General features: G+C 39.9%; 1 protein-coding gene across 4 annotated transcripts; it reads left to right on the plus strand.

Annotated features, from left to right (window-relative positions):
- The first annotated feature begins 13 nt into the window (after positions 1 to 13).
- Positions 14 to 14589, plus strand: CMC2 (C-X9-C motif containing 2). 4 transcript variants are annotated; one of them, XM_074550813.1, is made up of 4 exons: positions 14 to 120; positions 6192 to 6328; positions 10369 to 10440; positions 12348 to 14589. In XM_074550813.1, the coding sequence occupies exons 2-4, from the start codon at positions 6248 to 6250 to the stop codon at positions 12420 to 12422; spliced, it is 228 nt and encodes a 75-aa protein (XP_074406914.1). In that variant the 5' UTR covers positions 14 to 120; positions 6192 to 6247; the 3' UTR covers positions 12423 to 14589. The 4 variants fall into 4 exon arrangements, with proteins under 4 accessions (XP_074406914.1, XP_074406916.1, XP_005489988.1 ...); XM_074550815.1 differs by lacking the exon at positions 14 to 120 and adding an exon at positions 138 to 259; XM_005489931.4 differs by lacking the exon at positions 14 to 120 and adding an exon at positions 231 to 373.
- Positions 14590 to 18927: the final 4338 nt, after the last annotated feature.

Genomic DNA, 18927 nt, shown 5'->3' on the forward strand with positions numbered 1-18927 from the left:
GTCCATCCAATCACAGGGCTCCCCGCCCGCAGCCCCGCCCCGCTCCGGCGCCTGCGCTCTCCGCTGGGAGGCGGCTTCCGGCCGGGGCCGGCCGAATATCTGCGTCCGCCCCGCACCGGGGTGAGTGAGGGGCGGCCTCGGGCAGAGCCTGCGGGAAAGGGAGGAATTCAGGGAAAAGAGGGTGTAAAGGGAAACTCTCCCCCCTCCTGCGGTATTCCGTTCCAACCTCCTGGCTTTGGGGGGGCCGTGCCGAGCCGAGGTCGGGTCCGCCTTCTGGGACCCTGCACTCACCGCGTAACGTCCTGCGGAGCTCCCGGAGGGCTTTGGGAGGGCAGCCCTGAGGGGGCTCTGGGGTCTCTCCGCTGTGGCTGCCGTAAGCTGCTTCTCCTGTGTCTGTGTGTCCGTGTGTCCCTCGCTTCCTTAAGGCCTCCCGGGAGCGGTGAGGACCTGCGGAGCCCCTTCAGTGGGACCCCCGCATTAACGTGGTGACAGTCGCTGCCAGCCCCTCGCAGCCCATGGCAGAACCTGGGCAATGTTTACTTTGTGCGAGTGCCGCCTGCCTTTGGTCAGGGATCGCTTTGCTACAGGGGTCAGAGCCTGTCATTTCCAACATGGAAACAAATCCTCTTGGTCCCTTTCCCTCTGAAGGGGAAAAGCTGGTTTACACTAACAAGATTTTGACAGGTTCATAGAATTCTTCTTTGGGAAATTAATAAAATGGAGATGAGATGGAATGAAGCTTGGTGTGGTGGATGCAGCTGAGGTACGAGAGCAGCTGGCAAAGCAGGAATTCGGTGACAGCGCCTTGTCCTTATGTAACTGTGGAGTGAGTTGGGTTGGAAGAGACCCCAGAGATGATCTTGCTCCAGCCCCTGCCCCAGGCAGGGACACCTTCCACTGGACAGCGCTTTGTTTTATGCTGTCTGCATCTTGTCATTCTTAACTGCATATTCTGCACTATATCCCACTAACCGTGCCACAACTCTGCTGTTTCTTGTATGAATAAGACCTTAAATAATTGCCAGGAAGTGAAAACATCTTCTATTGAGTGCTTTACTCAATCACCTATTCAACCTTAAATAAAATTGTAGAAATTAGTATTCAAGTTGGTGTTCCAGCTGCTCTGTTCCTTAGGATTAACACCGTAGTTTGTTTTGCTAAGTATGAAATCAGGTATGGTGTAGTTTCATCAGGTACTAAAAGCAGGAGAGTTCATTCTGCTGCTGTGAGGGAGGTTGAATTGTTGGCAGAAAACAATCATGTAAAAAGAAAATCAATTTGAATCTTATTTATCAGCATTAAAAAAATATTATTCTTTAGGTTCAGGGAAAGTAAATGCATTCTACATAATTAAAAGATCTCAAAGTAGACATAATTGACCCTTTTTCTGTTTCCTTTCTAGTCCTCATAGATATGTTTGTAAATTATTTTCCCTGATTTTAATAAGTAATGTTGAAAAACCAGTGCACAGTTTTAGAGACTGAAATACAAGAGGTCATGAGTAAGTTTTGTAAGATTTAGCTAAGTTTGGTTTATTAAAGTGGATTTTTAAATTTCTTGAAGATGCTGGAAAGTTTGGGGTCATTCTCAATGTGCCTAATCATAGCCTAAAGGACAGCAGCACAGAGTGACACTTGAATATCCTGGTCTGGAGGATGTTAATGATGTTATTGAAAGGTAGAAACAAAGTCCTGAGTTTTGAGTTCCCTTGAGTTCTGAAATGGTGTTTGTCAACTGTGGTTTATCCTTTCACTGATCATTGAGTATTCAGAGCTTTTGTCATAATTCTTTGTGTAGGAAAGAACATTTGGGAATGCAGGAGTTCTGCTGAAGTGGCACGAATGATACCTTGAGGTAAACATCAGCCTGTTGGGTGTGGAGCTGGATTTTTTATGCTAAAAATCTGTACAATCTTAGAGAAAACATGATTTGAGTAAACAAAAAATTGTTGAGATTTTAGATATTTTTTTCCAAACACCAAACAGAACAATACCGTGTAACCGAGAGTGCGACACTCCAAATGTTTTGCATTAATCAAGTTAGACAGTGACATTAACCACAAAAAGAAATGTTAAACGTGGAGAGAGGAGGGGTGGGTTTGTTCCCCTCCCTGCTGGGCTCTGCACGCTCCTGCTGCCGCCTTGTGGGCGTTGTGTGAGCGCCTGCAGGAAATGTTTGTGTTCTGTGCTCCTGCAAAGAGCTCCCTCCATCCTTAGCAATGCAGCTGCTCAGGTGGCATTTTTCATCAGCAGGGTTGCAAAACAAGGATTTGCATTTTGCTTTAAGAGGTCATTTTTCTGAACAGTGGTTTGGGTATTTTTTACCATTGATCTTAGAAAGTTGAAAAAAAATATGATTGTGTTCTTTTCAAATGGAAAAATAGTAAAACTCAGTTTAAAAAGTAGTCTGTTTACATATTTTAATTAAATATAGACAAAGCATCTTATGGAAACAATTACCTGGACCTAAACCTTCCCTTCATTGTTGCCCCTCAAGCTTGGAAAGATTCAGCATTGGGCTAAGCAGCAAAACTAAAGGCACCTAATTCAGTTTTCCTGCTGCATCAGGGAGCTGGTTAGTTCATATTTATGGGAGCTTTTGAGAAAAGAAAGGAACTTCCCTGGATTCCTGACATGCTGACCTCATGGTTGATTTTGGGAATGTACTGAAGCCTTTGTTTCTCCACACGGGAAGTGTGAGGAAGTCGGGAGGAGAAATTGGCACAGAAATTTTATCCTAAATTTTGGTGTCAAACATGGAATGCCACGGTGTTTTTCCCTCCTTTTTTGTGTCAGCCTTTGGTTTCTGCCTCCTTCCTGTGTGTCTGCTGTTTTATTTGAATTCTGTAGTACCTGTAGGTTCCTTTTGCAAATAATAGGAAGTATGTAATGTATTGAACAGACGTATACATCAATTTTCACATTAGGTATGACTGTCACATTTCAATAATTTATATGTTGATTGCTTTTAAAATTTGAGATGCTCAGTCTCCCAAGATTGCTTACAAGGAATGATCTCATTATTTTTCTAAACAGAAATACTAGTACTGGAAGTTCAAGATCATTATCAGAGAATTTTCAGCTTTAGGCTTTTGAAAAAATCTGGTTTATGATGGAAAAAATACAGCTAGAATATCCTATATTTTCCCTACCTTAGGAGAAACCAGTCAGGTTATGATACTGGAATGAGACAATTTTTTAATTATTTCTTTCCCAGGATAATAACATAGATCTAGAAACTGGTTTAGGAAGTTGAAAGATTAATTATCTTTATCCATGTTTTCTATGTTCAGAGACTAACAGTTTATAGAAAAGTTTTTTTTTGAGGTATTTTAACCAAATTATTGAGATACCTATGTAATGTAATTTTTATCAAGAAAGAAAAAACTACATGGAATCTCTTATCAAACACATTAAAGGGCAGAACATTTCTGTGCAAATCACTGAAATATGTCAGTGCCATTGTGTAAAGAGATAATTTCTTTACTTCTCTCCAAATATTCACTTCAGATACTAACATTTGCTTAGCATTTTGCAGTTCTGAAGCAATTCCTGTATTTTCTAAATATTGTTCCTCTACTTCACTTCCAGTATTTCTTCTACAGAAATTGTGTGTTTACCTTGGCATTCTTTACCCATATTTCTGTTAGTAGTTTCCTCAGAGCAATTTATATTGCTTATTCATGATTTTTTCCTGTGATTTTTTTTTGTTCTGTTTTGTTTTCCCAGTATTCTTTTATGTATCAGTTACCTGTATAAAATTCTGTCCATTTGGAGTTAGATTCTGTTAAGATGGCAACTTGCAATTCTTATTTTTCATTAGAATGTTATTAAAAAGAAACTAAGGAAGCCAATGTCCTTTCTTCACACAAATTGTTGTTTCTATTGCAACTCTTCTGTTTGTCAGAGTCATTCCCCTCCAGCAAAAATATTTCAGCCTTACCTGCTCATTTGTAGACCACTGTCTGATCTGCCATTTCTGAACATCAGTTTAATATTGAGCACTGGGAACTCTGCCCTGTCCTAACTTCAGGAGTGCCTGAAGCCTCCAGGGAGGCTCAGAAAGATGTTTTGTTCCTTAGTCCATCACATCCTGCAAGAACTGAGTGCTAGAACTTGAAACATTCTAATATTGAATGTTCTTTGAAAATGTCAGGAGTCCTGATCTATGAACTGGTGTGACAGTTTAGACCTTTGATTTTTGGTATCTATTCCACAAGAGGGGACACTGGAAAATCCATTGGAGTTGTTAGAAGGCTTTTAACTAAAAATGCACCATCACCTCTGGTGGTGGCATTGGTGGCTTTCAGCCAGGGTGTGAGAATACTTCTGCAAACAATGGCAGTGATTGCTGTTCTTGCTTTAGAAATGATGACTCTTTCCTTGGAATGGTCCATTTGACCTGCTGGCCTGTGCTGATGTGCATTCCCAGTTTCTCTGGACACTGCTCTGGCTTTCTCCTGACTGCCAGCTCAGATGGCAGCTTTAGGAGGCACAGGCAGAGCTGAATGATGAAGAGCTTTAATAATCATCTTTGTTCCCACATGGTAAAGTAGCACACAGCCATGGAGCTGGTCACCCTCTCAGGGCAATGCTAACTCCAGAGCTATCAAAAACTCTACTGATAAATTTAAAACATATTGACTTTGTGTGGCATGCAATCAAAAGCTGGTGGCAATAACACAGCAGGTTTTGAATCACTTTGCTGTTACAGTCGTGCTCCTGCTGTCATATTTCTAAAGGTTCATTTGTTAATTTGTTGGAAAGAATGCTTAAGCAACTTGTACAGTTTCCAACAACTTCTGTGCTAAGAGTAAGTGTAGTGTAATATTGGACTTCCAGATAGAATGGGGAAGGTTTTGGAAGAAATCCCTACAACACTATGTGGAACATATTCTCATGGTTCTCAAGTGGCTTCTAAATGTTTGGATTTTTAAAATCAAGTTTGCTTGAGGGAATCTAACTCTTGTTAAGCTGAACACATAATGGGAAGTACTGGATATATGAGTGTACATATATATTAAGCTGAATATATTCCTTGAGCATTCTAGGAATAACAGTGGAGATTATAATTGTCAGCCCTGCAGCTGAATTTTGGGATTTTGCAATATAAAATCTGACCATTGGCTGCTTGTATTGGTCCAGTGTGTCTAGCAGGAGTGTTAACACAGTGCTGGCTGCTTGCTGCAGGTTGTGGTGGTGTTTGCCTGGGGTATTGCAGCTGGAGAGGTGATGCCTTTGGGAGAAGGGGAAATGACAAAATACTCAGCAAACAAACCAATAAGCAAACAGGCATCTCTCAAATTCTGTGGCAGTATGGGCCATAAAAATAAAATTTCACCAAGATGAGCCTGTTTATCGTGGTATGAACTGGACTTCTCTCCTCCCCTTCCTCATGATCTTCCTGAACAAAGATGGCATCTTCCTTCAGCCACTGCCATACAATGCTTTCAATCCATTTCAGCTAAAGAACTTGCTCCCTCCCCACAGAATCATGCAGGAAAGGGTGTCCTCTTTAGTATTTCAGAGAGAAATCATCAGAGAAACCTAAATGCTTCCTTCCACTGTGATGGGGTGGGGGATTCATGTAGGAGAGCAATCCCATTGCTTTCAAAGGAGCACGGTGAAAGAGCAAGAGGCAGCAACATGGAGTTGCAAGAAGGGACATTTCAATTATTTGTGATTTAGAAAAACTACCAATACTGTTTTGATGAAGTGATTATTGGTCTTTAAAGCATCACCAATGTCTGGATTAGGATTTTTTTGAAGTGTGTAGATAGCTAAAAAAGATGCCAGTTCCCCAAGTGCTTTGTGCTTCCTGTTGTAATCCTTGTGAAAGGTAGAAAGAAAATCACATACAGTCAACTTTTTTAAGTAAGAAAACAGAAAATTGAAATAGGAAGGTGAAAAGATAATCTGGAGTTCAAGAAAGATTAATGCTGCTAGAGAGTCCCTGAAAATTAAAATCTTAGTTTTGTGTTTGTCTGTGATAGCCAAGATTATAAACTTCTAGCTGACTGTTAACATTGGGTTGTGTTGAAGATCAGACCTGTGCTGGGTTTAATGACTGTAACCATTTAATATAAATTATATTATTAACTGCATTTTGAGCTCAAATATTGATAAAATAACACAGTTATAATATCTTATGTTAAATCAGACTTGCTAGTGACACTGTTTTAATGTTGGCAGGTGGAAATTTTCTCTGATTCCTGTCCCTGTGCTGCTAAAATCATCCCTAACTAAAGATGCATCCAGACCTGTCTCCTCATCTGCACACTGAAGAGTGTAACCTAATTATCAGTCTGCTCAAGAAGTGTCACAGGGAGGTAAGAAGTGTTGAGCAGAGAACAGAGTGGGTGGGTGGGGGAAATGAGTGTCAGATAAATTAGTGGTGATATTACATGATCATGGAGGGAAAACCCTCCTCTAGGCAGAACAGCCATGAAATAGAACTGGTGTGTTTGCACTGAAGAGCTGTCTGATGACTGTGTAAAGTCATGCCAGTGATTTATTTAGGAAATACAACATACCTTAACATTTTCTGTGCTACAGCTTAACACTTAGGGACCTGTTTTAAGAGCTGGAATAACTCCTGCATCTCTTAGTGCTGTGAACCCCTCAAAAAACAATGATAAAATCAGCTTCAAATGCCCTCTTTTTGTATGCTCACAGCATCTCCATCTTCCAGCTGTGCCTGGGGCAGATGATTCAGGGTGGTTAAAGCAGATGTGTGGATGGGGATCCCAACAGCCTCATGCCTGATGTTCAGGGCTTGGAGAGATAATGGGGAATTAGTCCTTGACTTCCATCTTATTGGGCACCCACTCAAGGATGTGAAATGCTAACTTGTCTTCAGGCTTCTCCAGGCTCTTCATTGCTTCAGGATTATGGAATCCTTATCTCACTTGTTTAAAAGCCTTTTTAGAAATTTGCTTTGTCTGCATCTCCTAAATGTAGAAGATTTGGCCCTTGCATTAAAAGCTTTCTGCAGCATCCTTGCAGTGTTGTTAGTTATTTTCCCCATATATTCTAAACAGATGTTCTGCAGAAATAATCTTGCGGTATTAGTGCATAAAATAGTTAAATTTCATTGTTTTTACCAAGATAAAAATATATTTAAATATTCACTATGAGTGTGAAAGCTCTTGATTTACACCAGTACAAGCAATCTACAATATTTTCACCTCCATGGTTGGTTGTGATGTTGATACTTTTTTCTAATGCAGTTGGATTCTAAAACAATACAAATGTTAGCTTTATTGTTTTGAACAGAATTGTAAATTTTTCCTTTCAAAAGCCATTGCAGGATGAGAAGCAAGGCTGATAATTCACAAAATGTGAGAGAAGACATTTTATCTGTAAGATGGGTAACAACATTTTTGCAAGATTTTAATATAGCTAAAGTAACATATTAAAAACCATTTTCAGCACCACACTTTGTTATGACTTTTAAATTACAGCAATGAAGGGAGCAGAGTTTTAATACTAAAACTCATTTGCAGGGAGTATATTGTTCTGGTTTTCTTCAGCAACATGTAATTTGTTTTGTTGGCACTTGGAGTGCAGTATCTTGAAAGATGAGCACACTGCAGTCTGTTGGTACCATCTCACAGGTGAGGTGGTATCCATCTCCACTGCTCCTGCACAGAACATCTCCAAGCTTTAAAACTAAAAGTTGAATTGAATGTAGGAATTACGCTTTTCTTCTGAGTTCAGAAATTTTAATTTGCCTAAAAATGTTTTAGGTAGTTTGAGAGACTGTAGAAACTTTTTTCCCTTCATTTTTTAGTTGATATTTTTTGCAACAACTTTAATGTTATAATGTGGGTAAATGTTCCGTAGCTAGAATTTAGTGAGAAGACTGCAGGTATCAAAAGGATTGCCAAATGACCATCAGTTAGGGGAGAAGTAGCATGTAAGCATTAAAAAGTGAAACTATTGGAATTATTTTTTCATAATTGTGAAATCCAATTAGGAAAGAAAATGCATTCAGATTTGTCCTGAATACGTAGGGGAGCTTTCTGTGCATTGACTAGGATGCAGCAGTATTGATTTACTGCTTGCAAGTAGTGAATGGTTGGCTGGCTTTTTGTTTGTGGTTTGGGTTTTTTTTTGTTTTAAATGAATGTGAAGATAGAAGTGTCATGGACTTGTGTGATGTTGCTTATTAGGCTGCCTTGAGGATTGGAACTAAAGGGTGCACCTGAACTCCCTGGCAGCAAGTGATTCAAAGGAATCTGTTGTCAGCCTGACTTATGAAGGCACTGGGAGCAGCAATAATGATCATGCACAGAATTATCTTCTCTTGGTTTTGTTTGAAGTTGATCTTTGCATGAAGAGGAATTACTTTTGTCAGTCTTGTGCTCAGCTGGGAGAGGATGTTTGTGCTGGCAGTCTCAGAACAGAAAGGGTGAGGATGACTTTTGCACACTCAGCTGAAAGGGAGCCATACTTTTGCATTTGAAATTCAGTGGGAATGTACTGAAATATTCTTTTTAAATTGAACTCACTGAAATCTGAAGTCAGTGATATTAATGAGTTATTGGTGACTACTTGCTGTTTTCTTAAAATGCCAAAATGTCCCAAGAACCTTAATCTGCCATTTAAATTGCCATTCCTGAGGGATGAAAAGCATTATTTTTAAACTGGGTGTCCATTTTCACAACAGTCAATTTGATTTACTTTATCCCTAATCTAGAACCTGCCCTGTATATCAAGTTTTGTATCAAGTGAAGAGAGGTTAATGGGATTCCTATTTGATGTCACTTCTTTTTTTAATAATTCCACTCTGGTGCCAAGTATGTGCTATAAATAGACGAATTTTTATGGGTAGCAGCTCAAAGAAATGTGTATTGTGTTGCAGTTGTATCACTGTAATAGCTGTAATAGCTATTTTTGAGAAACTGATTCTTTGTTTCCCTTATAATCTCAGCCAAGAATTGCCATTTTAGGAATCTGGCTAAATAAACATAGATTAAACCCACTGTATGCACTAGTCAGGGTGGAGTTAGCTTGAAATGTGAGTGTTCACCTTGAAATTTAACATGCAGGTATGCAAGTAGAATGCAAAATTAAATCTGTATTAGCTGGAATGAAAATGTTGTAAAAGCAAGATCGGTGTGCAGTAAAGTGACATCTTGTTCCATGCAAGTGCTTCAGTCCCCTGATGCCCTTTATAAATCACAGAGGTATAAACAAGCTAATTATAGCACTGCTGTAGTAAAGTGTTTGTCATAAACTTTATTAACCCACTCCTACTTCAGTTGTGTTCTGTTGGGTGAGATCTTGTTCATAGTTTGAATCCTTAATTGTGTTCATGGATCACTTGTATGAATCCATCCAGCTGTGGAAATGCAGATAGGATTTCCTCTGAAATGTGGATGGGACTTCATTTGCATCTGTTTTGTTCTTCTTGGTCTTTTTTGTTTAAATTCATGAGTTGTCTGTAAGATTGGCTGAGTTGTCTCCATTCATTGTGTAGCTGCAAATATCTACTAAAAACCCCCTCCTTCAGGTCTTCTAAATCACTGGGGTGCTCTGCTGCCAGGTCCTGCCCTGAGATTCTGCAGCATGGCACCAGCATGGCCCTGAATAGGCAGTCCTGCAGCCATGCATTCTGAGAGGGCTTTAATGGCCAGAAAAATGGAATTGTTCTAAGGAATCCTGGCTAAGAGGACAGATTTTAATGTGAATACCATCATGTTAGCTTTGGAGAGCCTTCATGAGAACAAGACCTGCAGTTTTTTAGAAACTAAGGAACACCTGAATGTGCTTAAGGCCCACAATTGAGCTGTGCCATAAAGATGGTAAATGCATCTTATTTATTAACCTCAAGATCCAGAGAGATTTTTTTATACTGGTTCTGATGTTCCAGTCAGTTAAGCCTGGTGCCTGCATCTTCTGGGCCAACAGCACATTGTTCATGCAATGGAGCAGTGAGTCCTTTGCCTCTCTGTGTCACAAAGAAATAATGAAAAGCAATGCAGGGAGGACATTGCCTCTGTACCACAGCCTGGAGTTCAGAGTATTTATGGTTTGTATGTTATTTGAACTGGTGTGAGGGAGAGTTGTGAGACTGACTTCCAGATCAATAAAATGATGTTCTGCATTTAAACAACAGCTTCAGCTTAGATGTCCTCCTTTACTCTGGTTATGCATGGTGAGTTCCTTCAACTCTCAGCCAGGCAGGGGTGGCTCAGGTGAACTCTTCCTGCTTGGAAAAGAAATTACCAAACACCACTTTTCTCAAGAAAGGGAAAGGAAAAGACCAGGATATGTTGAAAAATGCAAATGAATTTAAATAAATATAGAGCTTCAGAGGAAGAAACCTTTGAATTGTAATTTTTTTTTCTCCTTAACTCATCAGCACAATGTTTTGAAGTTTTTTGGCCACTGCAATGATATTGACCGTGAGATGAGGAAGTGCTTAAAGAAAGAGGTAAGCAATAAATTATAAATATTGTGAGTTAAGTGCTTAACAAAAAATGGGAGAGAACTAGAGTTGTTTTTTACTAAGTAGTATGAATCAATAAATTCAAGCACGTTCTGCTGTGGGCACTTGAGACCAAATCCAAACTTTTAAAAATAAATTTGTCAAATAAAATCTGGCATTAACAAATGGCATGGTGTGTTTTTGATATACAGAAATAGGCAAACACATTTTAATGAAACAAATATTGCAGATAGGAACTGATGCTTCACAGATTGCTTCTGACTTTTTTCTTAATTTTTTTTTTAGTAGTGGTATTTGCACAGAATTTAATATAAAGCAGTAATGGTCACTTCTGCATAAATAACACTTAAAGCTGAAGTCAGTTACACTGACTGAAACTGCTTAATGAGTTGCTGAGTTAGGCCCTAAATGAAAATATCTGCAGATATGAAGGAATGAAGACAGAGTTTAGGTGCATTAACTGTTTTAATAGGCACATTTTCAGTAGAGTGCTCTTAATATTTATGGTAGTTGTACCTACATGACAGAACATAAAAATGAACATTTCACACACTTTTTAACTTTAAACTGTACTAATTTTTACATAAATTTCACTGTACTAAAAAGTTTCTTTCCACATAATCTTATTATTCTTATTTTTTCTTCCACTGAAGCCTTTACATTAGAGGAGTTCTTGATGATTATATTTATCTGCCTTCTTAAAATGTGCTTATATTGATATGCCATTACTAAGAAGCCCCTGAAAGGTTGTTCATCAATATTGAATAGGTAAAGATGTAGTTTTTAAAGATCCATTGTTCTCATTCCCCATAAAAACATGGATGGGTTATTGAAAAATTAAATATTGGCAAGGGAAAAAGTTAAACATTCTGTAAATGTTAAGTAATGTTTTGGGTCATTATTTCAGTTTTAGACCAATCAGTATAATGGATCAAAAACTGCAAATCCTTTTCAAAATCAATTTCTTTCGTAGTTTATTACATTATATAGAGAATTGAATATTTGTGGCTTACTTGGGTTTTATTCTTGATACCAATTATTAAAATATTGAACAAATATATGCTCTTAACCTAAGGACAAAAATAATTTTCTTCTCATGAAATACATATCAAATGATGCATTGATTTTTAATTTTTCATTTATTTGAGCCATGAAAATGTTTCCTTTTTGTTTGCCATGAAAGAAGGGCTCTTCAAGATTCTGCTAGTGCAGGGGAGTACTTGAAAGCATGATGATCTGATACATGTATCTTACCTGTGAAGGCTTCCTAGATTGCATTTTACACTGGAGTCCTCTGTTGTGGTTCTTGTTTAAACTCTTAAAAATCCCCACATGCCTTACTCTCATTCAATCTAAATTTGTCTTTGTTCCTTTCATCTTGGTATCCTGCTTGATCTGTGCTTGTAGTTGATGACCAGGATCAAAAATAGACCAAGCCTGTGATGACAAATTCATCTTTCAGAAGGCAGATTCACATTAATCAGTATCTTGCAAAAGGAAAAGAGCCTGACCTGTGCTCTAGAATAGCACCAGTGCAACTTTTTTTTCCTAGTTCGTGTAGCTGTGTATGTTAGATCACTGTATAATTAAGTTCCTCCTTAAGATTAACTGAATATTCATTATTAGAATGTTCTAATAGTCTTTAGCTTCATAACCTCAAACTTAGAAACCTGTATTTTAATGGAATAAATGTTAATTTCAAAGTACAAATGTTAATTTCAAAGTAAAAACAAACCTATATCTAGATATTAACAAGAGCTGTCTTTCTAACACATCAGTCAAATGTATTGTTTCTGTTCCTGGGTAAAAAATGCTTCTACAGTTTTAAATTTGACACATGTGTTTAATGATAAATAACAGTTGATGTATTAATTTCCTTCTGTGTCTTGCAGTACGAAGAAAACAGGCGCAGGAACCGGGAGAAGCGGCAGAGGATAATGAACGCGCACAGAGCCGCCGAGCAGTGAGCGCCGCTGGGGCCGGGCAGCTGCAGCTGGCAGGGATGTCACTTGTCCAGCCTGTGGTCTGTGAGATGGTGACAAAATAAAGGCATTTAATACATACTCATTCCCAGCAAGGCAAACAATGTGAAAAAATAAATACCATACATTGCTCACAACCTGACTTCATTTTCGACCTCTAAAAGAAAACTGCGGTGGCAAATCTTTGTTCTGGTACTTTGATGGTTGTTAAGTAATGAGGAGTTGGTGTGTGTGAGGTACTATGTGTTCCCCACTTTGTACTGAGTTGCATTTATATCCTTGTGTTGAGCAGTTTCTCTTTCCTATCATAGGTTTTGTAGGGACTTTCTGTTTGTTTTTCATTGCAAAACACTAAGTTACTTTTCCCATCACTTTTTGTAGTGTTGTGATAACACTTTTAATTGGATTCGGAAAGAGAAATTTTAAACAGATGTGGCTTGAAATTGGGAATTTCCTATCAAGGAATAATTGGAGTTCTAGTATTTTTATTGGAGCTAAAAGGATGAAGCTACTGTCTTCAGCTGAGAAGATTACAAATCCTCCCTGCCAACCATATGTACAGTGTAGACTGTTGTAAGACAATTTGTTCATCATACCCAAAACAAGCGGCTTTAGAAATTCAGAATGGAACATTTCCAGGGATTTACAAAGCTTCCCCTTGATTTTTGTTGAGTACAATCAATGTGTGCTGAGTGATTTTTGAAGAGGAGTGCTGCCAAAAAGATAAGCTGAAGTTCTTCCATTTTCTCTGGTACAAAAGTAAAGTCACATTATGGCAATTGAGCTTGAAGCAAAGCTGACACTGAAGTGAAGAAAAGTGTAACTTTCTCAGGCAAGTCCATGTGTGTTGTGTGACCAGGTTGCCTTGTTAGCCTATAAAAGGTGTTTATTTTCCATCAAACTGCTGGAAGTCCAGAACAAGTCTCAGAATTCAGAAGATTTGGTATGAAAACATACACTGGTTTGTCCACTGATGGAGCTGCTTCTCTGTGTGTCTGCTGGATTCGCCTTACTTTTAAATAATGCCTCTGTTCTGCCTAGCAGCAAAAGACTTTTTTAAAATATAAATTTTGTTGAGCCAAATATACAAAGTATCTAGAAAACTTTTGGAAAAAAGGTGCCTGTTCTACAGTGAATTACATGGTTTGATGTAAAAACCATTGTTGATACTCAATCTTGAAACTGGTACATGCCCCTGTTTTTGGAAGAAAATGATATTTTGTGGGCTCTTTTGAAGGGTGAAATAGAATAATTTTATTTTTCAATACCTTGATGGACCCAATTAAATCAGTAAAATTAAACCACAAATGTTTTCAGTGAAAGCTCCAAGCAAAGCTGAAGCAATTGTTTCTGCATCTTGACATGCTGTTTGTTTCTTAGAACAAGTAAATGATGCACTGCTTGAATTAGTACTTGAATGGTTGGAAGTGGTGCAGCTTTTATTGGTATTTTTCAGAATATTTTGAAAGAGTACTTTGTAGTGAACTCCCCTATCTGGGAACTCTGCATCCATGGTACTTCTTCCATTTGAGATGACACAACCTACTTCAGGCAAGCTCTTAAATAGGATTTGTAGCCTTTAAGTAAATAAATAAATTGAGAATTGTTCCAGAGATTAGGTTGAGAAGCTGATAGCTGAGTGCAGAAGCATTGAAGCTTTTGTTTCCTTAATCAGCTTCTGTGAGTCCCAGTCTTTCACAAAGCAACAAAATAAGAAACCAAGAGCCACTTAACACAGCTCATTAGTCAGAATCATGTTTGCAAAGATCAATGTGCTTAGTGAATGAAAGACCAAATGGCACACACCATTCCTATTGATACTTTTAACTACATTTATTTATAAATCTATTTTACAGATCAGCTTTGTTTACCTAGTGAAAGTCTGATCATGGTCTTCCTTCTGTTTCTCTTTGCTAATTGCCCACTAGTAGTGTGATATGAGAGTGCCATTGATTCCTGTGGGTTTTGTTCCTTTTGTTTGACAGAGATTCATGTTGCTAATTTGATTTTGAAGCTGAAAAACACTGGTGTAAAAATACTGATCATTTATCTGACAGAGAAAGGGGTAAGGGTGAAATAGTAAATTTGGGTGTTTTTCTTGTTTCCTAAAGCAAGCTTGGGTGAAATAAACCTTTTCTCTACAGACTTTGAAGACAGTTTATTGCAATGTCATTTGTCTACAGGAACATTTTGCCTATTGTTCTTTCTGACAGATTGTATTTGAGAGAAAAAAGAAATTTCATGGAATTCGTGTTGAATTGCATGTGAAAAGCTCATGTGTTTCATGCTGGAAAGTGAAGAAGGGGGAAACAGAAAAGAGAAATGGCAGCTCTGGCCATAACGATGAGGATTTTCCATATTGAAGTGCCATAAAAGTCTAGGATACATGGACAGGAGGAGGACAGAGCAAAGGGAATTATAACTGTCCAGCAAGATCCCTCTAGTTTTACCAGAAACACCTGCTAACACTATTTGTAGTGTACTTTCTCTTGCTGGAAAACTAAATGACATTCTGTTTTCCTAAATTTTTTAAAAAAATTATATTTTAGTAAAAGGAAAAATATTCTGCTGAATAGCAGCAGCATAGTGTAAGAACAGCAGGGTGAGTTCTTGCTCTGGTGTTAATTTCTTTATACAGCAAGGCTTGTCTCCTGTTAAGCTGCAGTGCTGCATGTTCATATATTATGAATGTACCACTCGTTTTTCCCTTTAAACTTTAGTTGATAACATACTCAAGGAATCATGTCCTTTGTTGCTGATACAGATGATGTGTCATTTCTGGACCTTGAAGCAAAGCCTTGATTTAGTTGAGCTGACTGTACAATTTGGGAGAGGACTAGTCCTGTGAGTTAGTTATTCCCTCTGTTATTGGAAATCACTGTAATGAATATTTTCAATGTGTTATGCACTTTGCTGAAGCTCCTCACCTCATGTATAAAGTGTATTCAACAGTCAGGCATTCCTGAATTTGGCACTGCCCGTGCTTAAAAAAAATCGTGACATCTAATTCAATTTTTTTTTGTTATAAATGAAAACACACTTCTGTGGAATACCTAAAAGGATTTAGGTAAAAAATGGAAAACTGGAAACTGATACCACATTCTGACAGTTGAGTTAAAAATGAATTATTAACATTAATGCTTAAGCAAAGGAGATTCTCTACTGGGACACAATAATGGATTTTAGTGCTACAACTTAAGTTACACAGTGAGTTTTATTAGCATGGATTAGAATGGAGCATCAGCAAATCTTCAAATGCCTTGACGAGTATGGGTACGTGTGGCGAAGTTACAGTAGCGCTGATATCCCCACGTCATCCACAACACTGAGGTACTGAGAGCACAGGCCGTGTTTTATTCGCATGACATTAGCGGGCTAATTTTTACAAAAACCTTTGATTGGAAACCGTTTGCTTTGATTTGAAACCTTTGCTGCCAACAGCCGGACGCTTGAGTTGTTCCACTTGAAGCAGATGTGATTTCTCCTCCAGCCCCGGCCTGAGGCGGCTGCTCCCCGCGCTGCCCTCACCGCGCTCCAGCCGTGCCGCGATGCCTTCGGTGGCTGCGGCTCCGTCCCGGCAGTGCCACTGGAAACCCTTCCTTACAGACTGCCAGGAAGAGCACTGGGAATGCTTTAGTATTTTCCCCGAGGGCTGGCAGAACTGATCGCTGTCAGCCGACAGACACCGGACGTGATCGTGCCTTGAGCGGGGCGGCGGCCGCTTCGGAGCTGCACAGGGTGGCTTGCGCTGCCTCCCGGGGCCAGCCGTCAGCCCTTGGCGCTGCGGGACCACCGCGATCGGCAGCGCCGTCTCCTCTCGCCGCCTGGCAGCCGGGAACGTCGCCAGGCTCGGCGGCCACGACCAGTCCCCCGTGTCCTGTGCCCCGTATCCCGCTCGCCTCATCCCGCGCCCCGTTCCGCACCCCGCGCTGCGGGGCTCGGCAGCGCCGCCCAGCGGCCGCTCCGTCCCGCGGGAGGCGGCGGCGTTCCCGCCGCGCGGGCGGGGCCCCCTCAGGCCACACCGCCATGTTGGTGGCCGCTGCTTCTGCCGCAGCCTGGCGGTGTTGAGGTGTTGGTCTGTGCCCAGGTGCCCGTGCTGTGCTGAGGAATGGCCACAGTCCTTGTAAGAACCGGGTGCTGGGTGCTGGTGAGGTGCCATCGCACCTAGATTCAGTGCAGCCCAACCACAGTGTCTGCCTCAGGTAAAACGACATCCACACTCTTCCCTCATGGGCCCAAAGTTGTCACAGCTGACCCCTGTGCTCTGTATACTCTGGGGATGCTGCTGATTGCTCGTTGATGTGAATTCTCTTGTACAATCCTACTCCTGTTTATCACCCAATGTTTTTATTTATATAATTCAAGTCCATGTTGTGCTCAGAACAGCACAACAGTGCTAATTTCAAGTGTTGAAATTAGCAAACATGGTTGGACTTTGCTGTGTCCAGCACTGAGCAAGGCTCTGGCACAGGGCCTCACGTGTAGCCACAAACCACAGCAGGGATTGACACTGACAGTACCAAAAACTCATCCCTGTGGTGTTTGGTAGGGTTAGAAAACTACACCTCAGTCTCTTCCTCCCCCTGGATTGGTAGTTAAAGCTATAAGAGATATTTTAGGAACAGCTATGTTGTGCCTTAGTACAGCCACTCCTGTTTTCCATAGTTCAGCATGGTATTGGAACTGGCTGATGCACCTGGCTCTGGAAGCAGCCAGGAATTAAAGATCATCCTCAAAGACAACTGGCATGGATGAAGTTTTGATTTATTAGTGATTCATTTTGTGTAGCTTAATGATTGGTTTGTCACTTGTTCTGGGTATTCTGTAATACTGTAATTATTTATCCAGTGGCACCTTAGACCATGCATGCAATGCACAAAACAATCCACCTCAGCTGTGTCTGTTAATTGAAAACTGCAGCTTTTAATTCTTAACTTTGTTGTAGCTTTCAGAGCTACATGTTTGTGTGGCTTATTTAGCTGTGTTTTGGTTTGGTTCATATTCTAACATTCCTGGTAATGAATATATAAAGTACTTTGTGTCTAAGTGGCATTAGTTAGACAGCTGCGGTTACAAACAACCCACATAATCATACTAAATCAATATTAAATGTGTGCTACTGAATAGTTGTCTTTGGGATGCTGATGGTCCCAATTTAATTTAAACTTCATCCCACTAGTGCTCCAAGAAAACCTCAGAGGAAAACAAATCAAAAATCAAATCCCCAAATGAGTAACTCTGAAGGGAATAACAGATCTTTCATAATTGGTCCACAGTGGCTTCATTTAGGTGGATGTACAAGTGTGTGGTGTGTGGTGTGTGGCAGCAAACACTCCAAAACCTCTTGGCTGTTCACTGCAAGAGAGGGAACAACTGTGAAAAATGGGTGTCAAGATGCTATTTTTTATTGGTGATAAGATACTTTATTTGAACTAGGAAAATAGAAAAGGCTCATTTGAGTTATGGTATTTCATGTGAGGAGAAGGTATAAATACTAGAAGTTTCTTCAGAAAGCCACTTTGTCCTCAGTGTGATGGCAGCTGTGCTGCTGTTGGTTCTGTTTGCAGGATGGCCAGGAATAGATGGTGAGGGCTGGAGAGGGGCAGCAACAAGGAAACCTGACACTTTCCTCTGGAGCTGCCTGGTATTCAAAATGGAGACTCTTAAATCATCTGGTTATAACAAGAGCTAGACATTCTCCCTTGGATTTTGTTTTTTTTTTTTTTTTTGTGCTGGGCTTGTGTTCATGGGCTTCTGTTTCTGTTCTTGGGGCTGTGTTCAAGGTGAGGGCAAAAATGATTTAGTTGGTCCAAAAATGATTTAGTTGGTCTAAATCTCCTGCTTGGGAAATTGCAAATTATTGCAGGGAATGTGCATTGAGTGGAAACCAGTTCCAGTGTCCAGTACTCGCTGGAAATGTTGTAATTTTATCTCTTGTTGTTAATTAGGTGTTAAAATGTTTTAGAAGACACTGCATACAGAAGTTGTGTTCTAGATGTATTACAGGAGAACAGAAAGTGAAGATACCTGCAAGGGAAGTGAGAATTCTCCCTTTGAACAGAACAGCAGGAGGGGAGCCTGGCTGTATGAAAATATGTCTTTTAATAGATTGAATATCTGAGGAGGAACTTGGGACATTATTAATTGGGACTTTTATTTGGGGTTGATATAGTTACAGATCATCAGGCCAGTTTTAGTGTGTTGTGGTGCTGCTAAGGTGAAGTTTCCTTGTTTTCTTACACCAAAAATGGTCTTTAAGAGATGTAGGTCATGCCTGGCAAGGATGGTCAGGTGGACCTGGGTGTCTGCTCTGTCCATTCCTTAGCTGTGTTCATTCCATTTGTGCTGCTCCACAGGGTGCCCAACAACTCCTGGCTGGTTTATGCAAGGGAGGTATTAAAGAATGGGAAGAGGAAGAGGAAAAGGCAGAAGTGTTGGATTGTTGAAATTATTGGTAGCATCTCCAACTGGATTTGGAGTGGTGCTGTGT

Source organism: Zonotrichia albicollis, chromosome 13 (genome assembly GCF_047830755.1).
Source record: "Zonotrichia albicollis isolate bZonAlb1 chromosome 13, bZonAlb1.hap1, whole genome shotgun sequence".
Taxonomy (NCBI): domain Eukaryota; kingdom Metazoa; phylum Chordata; class Aves; order Passeriformes; family Passerellidae; genus Zonotrichia; species Zonotrichia albicollis.

Bases quoted from the DNA above. Each gene is read 5' to 3' on its own strand.
- CMC2 (XM_074550813.1), top strand. From the start codon at position 6,248: ATGCATCCAGACCTGTCTCCTCATCTGCACACTGAAGAGTGTAACCTA. The intron at 6,329-10,368 runs GTAAGAAGTGTT...TTAACTCATCAG, and splicing joins TCAAGAAGTGTCACAGGGAG to CACAATGTTTTGAAGTTTTT. The intron at 10,441-12,347 runs GTAAGCAATAAA...TGTGTCTTGCAG, and splicing joins GGAAGTGCTTAAAGAAAGAG to TACGAAGAAAACAGGCGCAG.